General features: G+C 36.7%; 1 protein-coding gene across 1 annotated transcript; it reads left to right on the top strand.

Annotated features, from left to right (window-relative positions):
- The first annotated feature begins 10,919 nt into the window (after positions 1-10,919).
- On the top strand, positions 10,920-15,004 carry mrap2a (melanocortin 2 receptor accessory protein 2a). Its single transcript, XM_043261187.1, has 3 exons — positions 10,920-12,301; positions 12,764-12,863; positions 13,931-15,004. The coding sequence occupies exons 1-3, from the start codon at positions 12,184-12,186 to the stop codon at positions 14,358-14,360; spliced, it is 648 nt and encodes a 215-aa protein (XP_043117122.1). The 5' UTR covers positions 10,920-12,183; the 3' UTR covers positions 14,361-15,004.
- The last annotated feature ends 452 nt before the right edge of the window (positions 15,005-15,456 follow it).

The following is a 15,456-nucleotide window of genomic DNA, read 5'->3' as shown; positions in this document are numbered from 1 at the left end:
CTTATCATGTTATCGCCACACAGATGCCAAAGGTTTTCTGTACCTCATACAACTCTTATCTCAAACGGAGCAATGGTTTGTGATCTTTTCAGGTTTAATCAGATGAACTGGTTTTGTTTGGTTAGCTGACTGTGTTATGATCTGATTTTTCTGACAGTGCCAGCCGAAGGTGAATCTAATTACCCGAGCACCTGTCAGGTAGCCAGGATCATATTAGGGTCATATTAGATTACATCAAAACCAATCCTGACATATTTTCTATCGCACAGGTCCTATCACATAGAATAACAGAAACAGAGCCAAATTATTCCTGTACTTTGATAGTCATACATTAATCATTTACGACACGTTTACTTTAAGTTGACATCATAAACAATGTGACTGCTTACAGCTGATGTTTCCTTCATGCTTTTTTGAAGTGTTTATGTATGCCATAAGATTGTTCACCCGTTGACGCTATTTTTCTGAACTCCTGCAGACCTTTCATAAAATGTGAACGTGAATGAAGAGGAAAATCCCTCATTTGGCTCTTGACTGTGTTATTGTGGTCAGACTAGTAATTTTGCATAGAGATGTTGTATTTGTGAGCTAGTGCTTCTGTGCTAGACTGCCACTGGAAAGGAAAAGTCTTATGCAATCAGAAACTATTGATTTTGTCTACATCGTGTAACAGAGTCAGGCTATGTTAAAGAAAACACGCACATTAATACAGAAGAAAACCTGAATGTTTTTGGAATTTTTCGATTCCATTATCCTCACAAACCCACAATCTCTCAGACGGACAGTTAGTTACAAGCTGCTGGAAAACAACTCAGATACTCAAATGTCTTTTCTGCTATGGCTAATCACATTTATATGGACAATTGTAAATTTCTGTGTACATTATTATACATTTCTGTAGCTAATTGTAAATGGGGGTCAGTTTGCAATGTGGAGAGCAGAACCCTGTCAATGGGTGTTTGTAAGCTCAGGACCGGCTAATCTCTGATGTACTTGAGACACAACCACTTGTGCAATTAAAGTGATCCTCATTCAACATCCCTGAATTCTGAGTGTTCATAACTGCAAAACTTTACAAAATCTTAAACCTTAAAAAACACGCGTTTGGACTGTGGGAAATACCTGCTATGAACATTGGAACATTTTTCAAACCAACCTAGAAACGACCTAAAAATGAATATTATTTGAAAATTAAATTAAATATATATTTCATTAAATGAATAATTGTGACCACAATTTCTCGAATGGTTCACGCATGGACACTGAAATTAAGCAAAACAAAAACCCAACTGGTGCATATATAATACTGAGGGAGCTATAAGAACACGACAAAACTCAGCAGGTGCTGGATGCGTTAAACTGCATGTCGTTTGAAACTTAAGCGAATTGACAGACAAGTGACAGCAGAAGCCACTGATTGGCTATGGGCCCAGTAGGGTGTGTTGCCATGGCAGTAACGTTTCACCTAGTTAGGGCTGTGTCAAGAGGTGTCAATGCATTCCTTGCACCCTGCAAAGAGAAGCGAGAAGGCGTTACCAGGCTCTTCCCCATCACAGAGCTGTAGGATGTACCCCAGCAGTGCTTCATATCACAAAAGGGTTGTTAAACCATTATAAAAAAAAATGTTATTTGAAACGAACGTTACCTGGAATTATTTAAGCGAAAGAAAATTCAGCTAGTTCTCATTTCCGTTTGGTTTAACATTGAGGAATGCTAATGTAACAAACTGAAATTAAAATATAAATCTCTAAACAGCAATGTCTCAGACAGATGTGATCGTTTCTCATGCTGTGCAGACGCAAGTTTCACTTCTGCAAAGAATTCTTCCTGTTATAGGTTTATGAGAGCAGTTTCCTATTATATCCAGCTTTAACTTGTGGTTGACACGTGGTAGCTGGTTTCTAGCTGGTCTAAACGGTTTTTTAGCTGCCATTTGTTGGTTGACCACCCAGCATGTTAGAACAATCAGCTTGGACCAGCTTATAACTGTCTCAGATCAGCAGAAACCCGTTGACGTATCATGTTGGATTTTGCAACAGGGAGACTGGATGGAAGTTTTCTGATTTTAGTTTAAAAGAATATATAGAGTTTCAATATCATAAGTAGACCTGCTTCTATTCATAGTACCGCGACGCTTAGTGAAAAGTGACAATGAAAATAAGAATCACACAGCCAATAGCATAAAAACACTTACGCAACATCACAAGCAAACCCAGCACTCTGAAACTGGCAAGAAAGGTTTCCATGGTGACCTTCATGCGAAAGGACACATTAATATCAAGCAATAATTAATCTCAAAGGTCCAGTGGGGTGGAACCCCACGGCTGTTGAGCTTGTCCATGTTCCCATGAGACAATTCAGGGGGACTGATGGGGGGCATCAACACACACTTAACAGAAAGGAGATTACGTCCAAGCAAGTGTTTTAATGCTTTTAGTACAGATTTGAGACCGTTTATTACATAAATCTATAAGGTAATTGTTTATAATCTGAAAAGATCCAATCTGGAAAGCTGCCTAATAACCAGTCATACCTGTACAGAATTGAGCATTAACATAAAACTACAAGATAGGTGACACATTATCTTTTGTATTTGTCCATATTTTATATGAATGTATAAAAGAAACTGTATTTATCAAAGGCAACACACATAAAAAGAACTTTATCAGAACTGAAGCCCCTTAAAATAAAATGCTTATGCTTCAAAAGCATCCCAACATTAAACGTGCACAAAGTAATTTAATATTATTAATTGTTTTGAATGGTATAACAATCAATATCATATTTGTAGTTGTGCTGATATTCAAGAAAAAGGCACTTTCTCATTGCTTAACTATACTGTATGCTAAGAAAATTGTGAATTATAAACAGTACCACAAATGTGAATTTATTGTAATATCTGACTAACTCATATGTCCTGTTATGCTTATTAACAAGCTGCAAGCCCATTATACAATGATCTGCAGTTTCACTTGCTCCCTTTGATAATACTCGCTAGTTTGTCATTATTTTAAGTACTGAGTTAGAACAGAGATGTGTATGAACATTACAACTGTTTAGTCACTTTTGTTGAATTGCATTTCATGCAGATTAAGTATTTCAAAGCTGTCCTACTCCAGTAAACAGAAAAATGACCACTAGGCCTACTTTAACACACACACACACACACACACACACACACACACACACACACACACACACACACACACACAAAAGAGGCAAAGTCGTCTTACATGTACCTTCATGTAGCCCTACTGTTTATATTTTGGTGTGGCTGGGAATATCTTTACCTGCTTCAGACTGCACGTGCTTGCAGGCGTTGTAAGATTTGTTTTCTTCGTTGTGACTAAAACGTGACAAAACGAAAAGTTTGCGGGTTGTTTCACTAGGTTGTCGGTAATTATTCCGAAATTACACGACGATTTGAACGAATCTGTAGCTGTGAGACAGACGACAACCCCTGAAACCGATTCATAATTGACACGTAGTCGTAAGAGTGAAAGATTTACGAATCGATTTAGACTGTTTGATCTGGGAGCGATTCATAACTAATCGACTCGCAAGAGAAAATGGCGTCGCTGATTAGGATTATAATCCCTTTTTTTTTTCTATTGACGAAACTTTTTTTTTTTTTTTTTTTTTAATTCAAATTTGTTGTCCTAATATCTTATCCTCAAAACTTTTAGGGAATCCTGAGGAAAGGATCGAGGAAAAACTGCAAATACTGTGAGTTCTCTAGATATTTAGCGCCATCTTGTGGAAAGAGTAACACTTGACGGCCAACAAGGCCTTGATTTTATTTGCACCTGATTATTTGGTAAAAAACAAAGAAACAATAAAATAGAAAACGAATAGAAATCATCACATAAATTTAAATGGTTTCCATTAAAATACCATTATGAACCATTTTTCCAGTAAACCATTCCCAAATTCCTTTTTGTAGTGTGTTTTGGTTTAACGTCCCACCAATAGATTCCATCACATAACACATACTTTCCATTAAAACTAATACAATTCCCATTATAACAATTAAATCCATTACATGTTTTGGTCAGGGTTTTTGAATGCCTTGCATAACAGCATCCTCTCCTGAGGTATAATGTATCTGGAACAAAATGGACTCACCATATAAAACCTGTTCAGTCACCAGGCTGTTTTTTTTTTTGTGCATAATTAAAATAAAATGTTGATGTTGGCCGTCGGGTTTACCACATAACTGCTCACAGCTATAGAACAGCAATAACAATATACTGCATCCAGGTATTTGAAAATACAAGGGTTTGTGAAATATAGTTGTATTTAGAAAATAAAACAGAGATGCAAACAAAATTGAGCATTAAGAAAGAAGTGACCAACAAAGATTACAATGTTCTCACATACAGCAGACCAAAAGCTCACCTGTGGTGGAAACGTAGATACATATTTTAGAGATTTTAGAGATGTGGTGTGCCAACTCTGAACTTCTTGTCTGAATGAGAAAAATAAGCCATATTTTCTTATATCAAAATGGAAATTGTATTATAAATAGAGTAGAAAGACAAAAAGGCATTAGAAATGGCATCAGAAGTGGCTATTTTATGTGAGATTGGGAAAAAAATTATTATTGCAAAAAAAAGCTATTTGATTAGAAGGTCAGTGTGAAAATCTCAAGGTTTCAGAGGTTCAAAAGCTCTCACGACTCAAGATAACATTCTTTTTTATTTACTTATATTGAATTTTATTGTCCTATATTGTCAGTCTCAGAAAGTGTCTCATTCAAACATTTAGGGAATCTTGAGGAAAACGGCAGTCTGTGACAGATATTCAGCGCCATCTTGTGGAAAAATTAACCCTTGACAGCCAACATGGCATTGATTTTATTTTCACCTGACTGATAACTTTCAGGGGCCTATAATGGTCTCTGACACTTAGAATCGGACGTCTCTTGATTCTTTTTTATTATCACATTGATCACTGTTTTTGAATACCTTGCATAACAGCATCCCGTCCTGGGGGTTAACATACCTGGAACTTAAACGGATTCACCGCACGAAACCTTTCCAGGCAGCAGGCCGTTTTTGTTGTCGTTTTTTTGTTCGCATTATTAAAATGAAATCTCTCATAACCCGATGGCATGGTTAGCAAGAGAAAGTGGTGACTTCAAGGTATTTGTCAGAACTTGTCCCATAACGATTTCCTGAATGTTGTTGGCCAACAGGTTTACCACGTATCTGCTTCTAAAACTTAGAACAGCAAAAACAATATACTGCATCCAGGTAACAGAATATACAGGAACTTATACAATATAGTAGTTATGATGAAAATTGCTATTTTATTATTAGAAATAAAGTAGAAAAGCAAACGACAGAAATGACCTTCGAAGTGTCTTATGTGAGATTGTGAAAACAATCCGCACAAAGGTATATGTTTTCTAAAAAGCCATTTGATCAGAGCCTTCTCACCTTCCCAGGATCCTTTGTTTTCATTCCATTCGTGTGAATCTTTTGTTTATGCAAAGACAGTAACGTTCCGTCCACAAAAGTGTGAAATTTAAACGAAGCGAAAAATGTCAAGATGAAATTACAGATAGATGTCTAGAGCAAGTTTGGATTTGTCCGTGCGCAGACCTCAAGGTTTCTTATCCTATTAGTGGTGCAAAAGCTCTCAAGACTCGTCAAGAAAAATCAAAAGAGTAAAAACTCAACTCAAACTTAACCTTAAGACAATTACTCACAGATAAATTTAAATAGGTTAATGCTTTCGGCTTGAAATGTTACACAACTGAAACCGAATGACTGATCTAGAAATGTTGTCACAAGTTTTCCTGTAACTATTTCAAGCCCTCCCCAGTCTTAAATCCCCTTTCGCTTTAGCATGTGCTCATATAGTAAGACAAGCGGTCAGGATCCCAGCAAATTCTTCTGTCTCTTCCAGCATGTTCACACGGCTGCTCTGTCTCTGGGTGACTGGGGTGTTACTCCTGTCCCTGAACTGGGGTAAGTACAAAAACTGTTACCCTTAACCTATCACAGAACTAGAGGACATTCACACATATCATAATATGCCATTGTGTCTGTAAATTTCTTCTACACTGCAAAATCTGTCTTGGAAGTGGGTCCTACCTTCGTAGTTCTTCGGCTTTATTTGTTTTCCTTTGCGAATGGATTTGCCTTAAGCTTACTTGGGTTTATTTAGCAAGAAAAGTAGTGGACTGAATGCTTTTATTCGTTTCTCTTGACAATTTGAGGAACAAAATGTGACAGGGCAAATGAAAAAAAGTGGTTAGACAATACAAACTCATACTGTGTGACAGTTATTACTCAGAAATGTCAGATTTCAGGAATCTAAGGTGATCTGCTTGCCTTAATTTTCAGGATACACTGAGGTTGACACAGCTGGAAACAATGGCTATCATAGCTTGCTTATACTACCATTCAAAAGTGAAATTTTTTTTTTTACTTTTTAAAACAAACTTAGTTCTATTTATCAAAATTGATCATGCTTTCCACAAAAAACATTAAGCAGCACAACTGTTTTCAGCACAGATAATTATAATTATACACCGATACTGGTATCGTTCTCAAGCCCAATGCTGTACTCATACTCATAAAAATGCCCCGATGCCAAACACAAGATCACAGTTAGGAGATTTATGTATTATTACAGCAAAATGCACGATTACAGTACTAAGCCTATGCAATGGAGCAGATCTAATACTATTAAATTAAAGATGATGTACCATAGAGCAAAAAAAAAAATAAATAAATAAAATTATTGGGCATAATTAAGTGTGAAAATAACCAAAGGGTGTACAAAAACAAAATAAAACCAGAAAACAAAGACAGACAGACGTAAAGGTAGACAAACAAATCAATAGATAGATAGATAGACAGATGAAGATATGAATATCGGTATCATTTGGCAAGTACAAAGCATAAAAGTATTAGTATCGGGCAACTACGGTGCATCCTTATTGATAATAATAAGAAATGTTCCTTGAGCACCAAAGTATTTAAATGATTTCTGAAGGATCAAGTGACACCGAACACTGGAATAATGGCTGCTGAAAATTACATTTTAAAATATATTAAGATAGAAACCAGATACCAAATCAATAGAAATAAACAAATATATATATATATATATATATATATATATATATATATATATATATATATATATATATATATATATACACACACACACACACATATTTATATATTTATATATATATATATATATATATATATATATATATATATATATATATATATATATATATATATATATATATATATAATGCAATTCTACAGTACTTCAAGTTGTTGTGCTGATGCCCATCTGAGGGGTAAAAGAAATGAGCCAGCTTTGGGCCTTATCTGCGGTGGGGGGCATGACTGGCATTGTTCACATAGATAGCATTCACAGGGAATTTCCACCGCAATATTGCTAATGTTATCTTCATCTTCAAGAATCACGCAAGAATTCGAGAATGCTTTCGCCCCGCTCTTGGCAGATCCAGTTAGCTCTGCAGCCAATACGCCAACAGCACTAAACAACAGTGCCTAAGCATAACAAACATGACATTTAAAGGAATAATTCACCCCAAAAAAGACTATTACTCACTCTCCTGTTGCTCCAAACCCTTATGATTTCCCTTATGATGGAGAGAAAAGAAAAATATAGTAAACGGTTAAGTGAAAGTCAAACCGGTTTGGAGTGACATGAGGGTGAGTAAATGATGACAGTGTTGTTATTTTTATGGTTAAACTCTGCCTTTTAAAGCCGCTTAAAAGCTTTCAAAGGTGAATCAAAGGCTGAGTTTTAAAATGACACCTCTTTCAATGTATTGCATGGCCTGGGATTTAACCGAGAAAACATGAAGAAACACATCCTTACTGGCTTCGTCTTACACTCAACAAAATATGGCCCAAGGTTGTGTGTCTCAATAACAAAAGAAAGCAAAAGGGAGGAAAGACAGGATAGGAATTTCGGGGAAAAAATTAGTTCTTTAATCTTCTTTAAGGTTAGAGCACATCTAGATCGTGTTTCTGCCTGTTGTAAAATGTAGGCAGAAATAAACCTCCCTGACAGTTTGGCAAAGTCAGTCCCGTTTGTTTCTGGTGGAACAGATACTATGAAGGTTCGGATTCTGTGAAGGTCACTAAAACCCATTCAAACACTTGTCTTTACAGGAATAATGCTCTCTTAAATGTAAAAAAACCCACCAGACTGTTTGATACCAAAATATTGCTATACCTAAAGAAACATTCTTATTGATTGAATCACAGTCAATTGTGGTTGAGAAAGATGGAGTTGGACACAGAGGGCTTGCAATGGCATGCTTAAGAAATTCTTCTTTTTTTTTTTTAATAAATAAAACGGATGATTACCTATGAATGAAAGAAAGAATGTTTCGATGAAAAGTTCCTCAGCACAGAAAAGTACAGACGAATAGGAAGGTCCATCTAAGAGGCTAAAACGGTAAAACTCAACAGGCTGCTGCCCTGGAAATCATATACAGCTTTGGCTCAGTCATCTGCCTGTTTCTTCATCTCTTCATGCTTTCTTCTCATTGAGCATATCATTCTTTGGAATGTATGACAGCATCACATGAACACAGGCTCAGGACAGAGAAAGCACAACTTCTCCATTCTTTAGCTGAGGCTAAATGCGAAATCAATATAACGAATAACAGTTACTCAACAACCCAAACAGTTTCAGTTTAAAAAGTTACAATAGCAATAACACGATTGTATTTATTTATTTTAATTTCATGGCTCTGAGAATACTTTTAGTCAGTTTTGATTAACTGATTAGTCAGTTCTGGCATTATGTATTTGCGCATCATCACTCTGAGAGAGCACATTCATATATATGACTCACTGTATAATTTATCTTTGCCACGTTGATTTTTATTGCATAAAAATAGCATATTGATAAAAAATCTTGAATGCATTTCCGCTAGTACATAACATTTCCAATATTGTGTATTTTGATGTAAAGCTAAATCTGAAAAAAAAAGAGATAAACTATAGACATATTAAATAAAAAGTCTCAACTTCATATAAAATAATAGTATCTCAATACCGATTCAGTTTTTTATTTATTTTTTTAACCATATATCATCACTTGCATATGGGTTATTATTGCATAAAAAGATAGAAAGGCACTGCGGTGAATTAAATCATTTCTCAAGACTACCTTCATACACAATTAAAGAGAAATGTGTTTTTTTTTTCTAATCTTCCCAGGTACTACATTAGGCAATGAAGACTATGATGCAAATGTGACACCGACACCTGATTATGACTACAATGCTACATTTGACTACTATCTGTACAACAGTTCAGATAACACTATCGGTAAGCTGCAGTGTTATTTTTAAGCATTGATGAGTGCAAAGCAGACAGCTATCCCGAAGTCTTTTGAGACTTTACAATGGACGACAGCAGATTTCAGGAATATCTGAACGCTGCGATTTTTGACCAGTCAGAACTATTCCATAGATAACAGTCTATCTAACATTTATAGATAACGTTAACCAACAGCTATTTTTAGATGATGTTAAGCAAACCTCCACTTGGTCTACTTACACTGCTCTCTAGTAAATGTGTCGGTTACTAAATTAAAATGAAGTTAGTTGCAGTGGCAAAATGTGTATTAAATGTGACCGTTTTGTTGTTTTCCTTTTCAGATGGCATGCCAAGCATTAACTATGAGATGTACGAAATTCTCCGTGATACTAAAAATCAAGGAAATACGGTACAGCGGCGTGATCTCTGTTGTTATCCACAGGCATTTCATTTCTAAAAGCCTGATTAATCACTTTCCTTTTTTTTTGGTACTTGTGACTTGAATGAATCAAACTAAATTGGCTATTATGTAGTAAAGTGAAAGAACGAATAATTAAGCAGACTCTTAAAAGCAAGGGAAAAGAGAGATTTGCTAGAACGAAAATATGTCGAAATCTTTTGAACAAGCAATTGTTCGACGGCTTTGTTTTGCCGCTAAACAACAATGTCCGACCGGGACAAATATCCGTACTGACCGCTTAATGAGATTCTGTTGCTTTTTAGGATGCGGTGTCTGTGTATAGACAGTATGGAATATTAACAGGGCTGCTGGTGCTGCACTTATGCCAGCAAACATGAAAATCAACTATAGACCGAACAAAAGTGAGTTTTATTCATCTTTCCTCTGTGATGCTTTACAGTACATTCACAGCCTGTTATTTTCCTAGAAATGCATTTTTCATCATTCTTCTATAAATCTATATTAAGACGCAGCTATTAATCACAGAGACTTATGACTAATTATCTCTGTTGAGTGCACCATTCCGTACTGTTAGCATATCATGATGTCTACAGCAATGTTAGTCATTTCTTGAATGTTTTTTTTTATTATTGTTTATCTTGTTACCGATAGATACCGATGTGCCCATGTCATCAAAGAGGAAGAAGCACCAGAACATCCTCTTTGTTGCAGAGTGACATCATTACTGACGTTTCACCGAATTAAAGTCTGGAGCTTTTGAAAAAAAGAAAAATCTTTTTGTTACGCTTGATGTATCTGCGCTGTTCAAGGCAGTTGAACTTTTTGTATGCGATTTGAAATGATCACAGATTTTTTGCCGTTTCATGTGCTTTTTTTTTTTTTCATCTGAGAAGCTTTTATGACAATGTAACCAACAATTTCACTTTTCAGTTTTGCATAAAGGATGAAATAACAATACTAAAAAAAAGCTATGTATTATAGTTTTTGCTAATTGCTTTCACAGCTTGTCTGATTAACAGCTCTAAGTGTGAACTTTATTTATATATTTCACACGTTCTTAAAGAGGTACTAATATAATAACTGAATAAATAGAGGAGATAAATTGAAGATAAACTGAATTAAATTAGAAATAGAAAAAAATGATTTTTTTTTTTTAAATTAACTTACGTTAAAGTTTAAGTATAACAAATATTTTTAAGAATAATAATGTGACATATGCATATTTGTGCTTTTTGCAAACTCAAATTATTACTGATTTTTGGGTGACCTCTGAGCATTTTATACCTTTTTTTATGCTCTATAGTTGTCAGATTTGCTGCTTGAATTAGCATGTGTCGTAAATAACATTTGTCTCATTTACTGTGAGAAAAGTCCCAGGGCATTAAGCATCAGTCTGCTGCACAAATATGCACTAACATGTCTGACAGTTTCCTGAGCAGACTGCAGTATTCTTTATATTCTTGCCTCAGTGACATTAAAACAGGGTCACCTTGCATCTCCAATCAGGAGCCAGGAACAAGATATAATTCAAATGAATGGTTATCTAGATGCATTAAAAGAGAATTTACCTTTTGGGTTCCCCCTATTCATAATATCAAACAAGAGCGGAAGTCCATTCAAAAATGTGCGAGGCTTCCGGTGTCAATTCGCTCAGTATTTTTTTTATTTTAAGGTATTGTCGTAATTATAAACACACCGATTTCTAGAGTAAATAGTTTTACCGTTTACTACATTTAGTTACTACTAATTAACCTATACATCGGCTAATCGGAAGTCTCGCGCATTAACAGAAAATAGCTTCCGCGCTGAAAAATACGTTTATAGTGTAACACAGCGGGGCATGTTGTCACAAACGAAACGCATGCCCGATGAGCCGTATTTTATTTCCCGGGCAATAACGTAAATGAAAGAGCTAGATTTTTAATTGCAACGAGATTTAGGTTAGTGCCCATGCGATTAAAAAAGGATTTACCGAAAATATTAAAGTAAAAAAAAAAAAAAAACCGCTGTAAAATATGTAAAGTAAGAAAGAAGCGCTCTCGGATGCCCCACGAGGCGCTTGAAATCTCTCAACTCACGCGCGAGCTGATGGATGAGAGAGATGCGTGATCTCATCATATATTCAGTGCGTTCTCTCGAGACCGCCGGAGCCCTCACGAGTAGCGGGTGTTACTTACAGAACGCCCACCTACACCACATTTTTTTGACTTTTGCCTTCGAACACGGCAGACGCGAGATGCTGGCTGGAAAAGGATGCTTTCTTTGGCAGTATCGGTGTTAAAACAGCTGCTTGCGTTCTCAGCTGTGGATGCAGCCGATGATCGTGTTGTAGCACCGACCGCTGCGAGAAATGTTTCACGTTCGCGCTGTGAGTCATGTTTCTCTTCCGTGAGCGCTCTTATTAGCAGTTTTGATCTGTGATTAAAGATGCCGAGGTTTCAGCATTTAAACAGCACTAGTATGCCGAATCACAATTATGAATGGAGCTACGAATACTACGACGACGAAGAACCCGTGTCTTTTGAGGGACTCAAAGCGCATCGATGTAAGTGTTTGCTGCATTTAGCCCATTATAGCTTCGTGTGTTTTCTACAGTTTTTCTGTGGGACAGTGTAAGATACTATGAGATGCTTGTTTAAATATAAAAAATACTACTTTAAAAACGTGTATTGAAAAATAACTTTATCCAGAACTATTATGCAAAAGTATATAATATATATAAATGCATGTGTAAATATAGAATTGTTTATAGCTACACTGAATGACTTTAAAATGTAGCATTTATATATTATGACATTTTAAATATGCTTGGTTTACATATATGTATGGGGTGTATATATATATATATATATATATATATATATATATATATATATATATATATATGAAATAGTTGCATGTAATCATGCAATATGCAAAAATCTTGTCAGTTAAAAATGTAAAAAAATAAAATAAAAATATATATAGTATGCATTTTTACATCACTCAGCTTTGTTTCCTCCTGCAGATTCCATTGTGATCGGCTTTTGGGTGGGTCTTGCGGTTTTTGTCATTTTTATGTTTTTTGTTTTGACTCTTCTGACCAAAACAGGAGCACCACACCCTGAGTAAGTATATATTTCAATAATCTGTGAAATATCGGTTGTGTATATCAGGCTTTTTTTTGCAAGGACGGGACAGAACAGACCAAACAAAAGTGCAGACAGTGTAAATTCCCAATAGGTCAATTCATCTCTCTCACATCTGCACCACAAGCACGATGTACTGGACCGAGCCAGTGTTTCAGCATGATTTTTCTGTTACCCGCTGCCTGCATTTTGGCCACCTAGCTGCCTCATTATCCTTAGTTTCAGAGAGAGCTCTCTCTCTCTCTCTGTGTCCGTGTTTGTGGCCTCCCTCACTCTCATTAGCTCTCTGCTAAGTCAGTGACTCCGATGTAACACTTCCTTAGACCAACAAAGATTCTTTTCAGGAAACTTTGATCAAACCAACAACAATCTGAAGTCTTGGTCCAATTAGCATGAAGTCTGGCAACTTTAACCTTCATAAACTATATGAAATATAGGCACTGCGACAATCCTTCCATGCTGGTTTAACACAATCTATTCTTGCATGTGTCTTGTAGCATGCTCATGTTTATTAATGCACTCAAATGCACCCATATGCATGCACATACATAAACAACAATTATCTCTGTCTGTGTTCTGGTAACCAAGTAGAATTCATTTAAAAGCAAATTAATGCCTTCTTTCTACATTCAAATGTATTGGGCAAATAATCCTAGGGGCGTTTATTGTTTATTGCATGTAATTACACTCAGTTATAATAGTGCAGGACTATTCGTCCCCAGCCTCTGGTTTAATGGAGCAGTTGGGAAGCTCAGGGGCTGGGCTGACAGTCTGTTTAGTGCTCTTTTAATTAAAATGCTCTATAGATGTGAGTCATCCATTAACACAGACCAGCAGAAACCTCTTACACTCAAGATCACTGAAAAGAGAGGATAGGAATATGTGCTCACACACACACATACAGGAGGAGGATAGATATAAGATGAGGGTGCTCCCACACTCCAGAAGCACTGGTGCTCATTTCACCTCTATTAGAAAAAAGAAATAAAGCTGTTTAAACCTGGTGACGAGGCTTTAAGTTCAACGCTCCCATCTCATTCCCTCAGGGCCGCTGAGCCTTATGAGAAACGAATGCGTCTCACAAGCTGCGGCGAGGGTCTGGGCCGCCAACACGAGGCAGACACCAGAATGAGTCTCTCTCGGCCACTGCTGGAAGAGTCCCGCTCTTTTTTTCACTGTTACATAAACGAAGAAGAGCGAGAAGGAGGCAGGGCCACGGCTGGTGCCGCCCATGGACGTACCGGCAGCGGAGACTCCAGAGACCAAGTTGAAACGGTCGGCCTAGTCGTGCAAAGCATGGTCATGGACACCCGGGCAGAACGAGAGGCGGCACTGTTGGTGCATTTTAACATCCCCAACTTCGTGAACTCAGAACTGAACTCTGCGTTGGGGGAAGATGAAGATTTACTACTAGGCGATCCTCCGATCATAATGGACGAGGCCCGTCCGCGCTGTACCCATCATATCATCGACTAACCCACCAGTTCAAAGATGGACTTTTTCACTCATTACGGCTCCATTATTGTCTTCAGCTCAGCCTGTGACCTTTAATAGTAAAGAGTGATGGTGTTTCGCTTCAAAAGTTCTGCTTTTGCAGCGCACGCTTCAAGGCTGAGCTATTTTCTGACATCTGGGGTCTACAGTGACTCATGATGTCAGTCCGCAAGATCAAAAAAAGATGGAATTGCACGACTGGGATTTGGCGAATGTGTTCTTGACAGCAGCAACAGCATGCTAAAAGACTGTTGGAAGAAAATGGCAGATATTAAAAAAAAAAAAAAGAAATAATTGACAACAATGCTGTTTCTGGTCGTAGGAAGAGATTCCGTAAAATGCAATGCCTTATTGGTTCATACTATCAGCATGATTTAAAAAAAAATCTCTTGATGTGCAGCAGGAAGATGCTTTATGCAGCATTGTACCTATGTAGCCTAATGGCAAAATTACTGAAAATTGTCTGATTCTCTGGACTTGTTCTGTGAGCAAATGCTTGAGTAGAAAATAGCTCGCTGTCTGCACCTGTCGACTAAATCAGTGGCTTTCTGCAGAATATCTACAGAATACTTGCATACTAGCTCTCGGTATTTGTCTGAATACAGTTGTCTGAGCTGCTGAAGCAATTCAATTGTTCGGTTCTGTTTTCTGTTTTATTGAACAACTACTTGCCAATAAAATTCAGTGGAAAGCTTACCGTGGTGAAATTTTCACATAAATCCCTGAGGCTGATGATACATTGTGCAATTTTGCTGGGCAACTTTTTTGAGCAACATTGCTTGAGCACTTTTCAGTTGAGAACACATTTCTATCTGGATAATTTAGATCAGTCTTGGGACCTGTGTCTCACCTGGTTGAACGTTTACCTCAACATTTCACAAAAAGTTCCCCAGTGTATCATCAGCCTGACTCTAAGATTACACCTGAAAGAAACAGCTTGTATTATTACTTTTTGACCTCACGGACAGATTATAAACAGATGAAAAATGTAATAGAACTACAGTACTTTGAGAGACCAATATAGAGAACCGAATGTCTTTAAACTAAAAAGTTGCTACTTAGCAACCACTCAGAAAAC

The sequence above is a fragment of the Puntigrus tetrazona genome, chromosome 16 (assembly GCF_018831695.1).
Source record: "Puntigrus tetrazona isolate hp1 chromosome 16, ASM1883169v1, whole genome shotgun sequence".
Taxonomy (NCBI): domain Eukaryota; kingdom Metazoa; phylum Chordata; class Actinopteri; order Cypriniformes; family Cyprinidae; genus Puntigrus; species Puntigrus tetrazona.
Note: the sequence above shows the minus strand (reverse complement) of the source record. Positions and strands in the feature narration are given on the sequence as shown.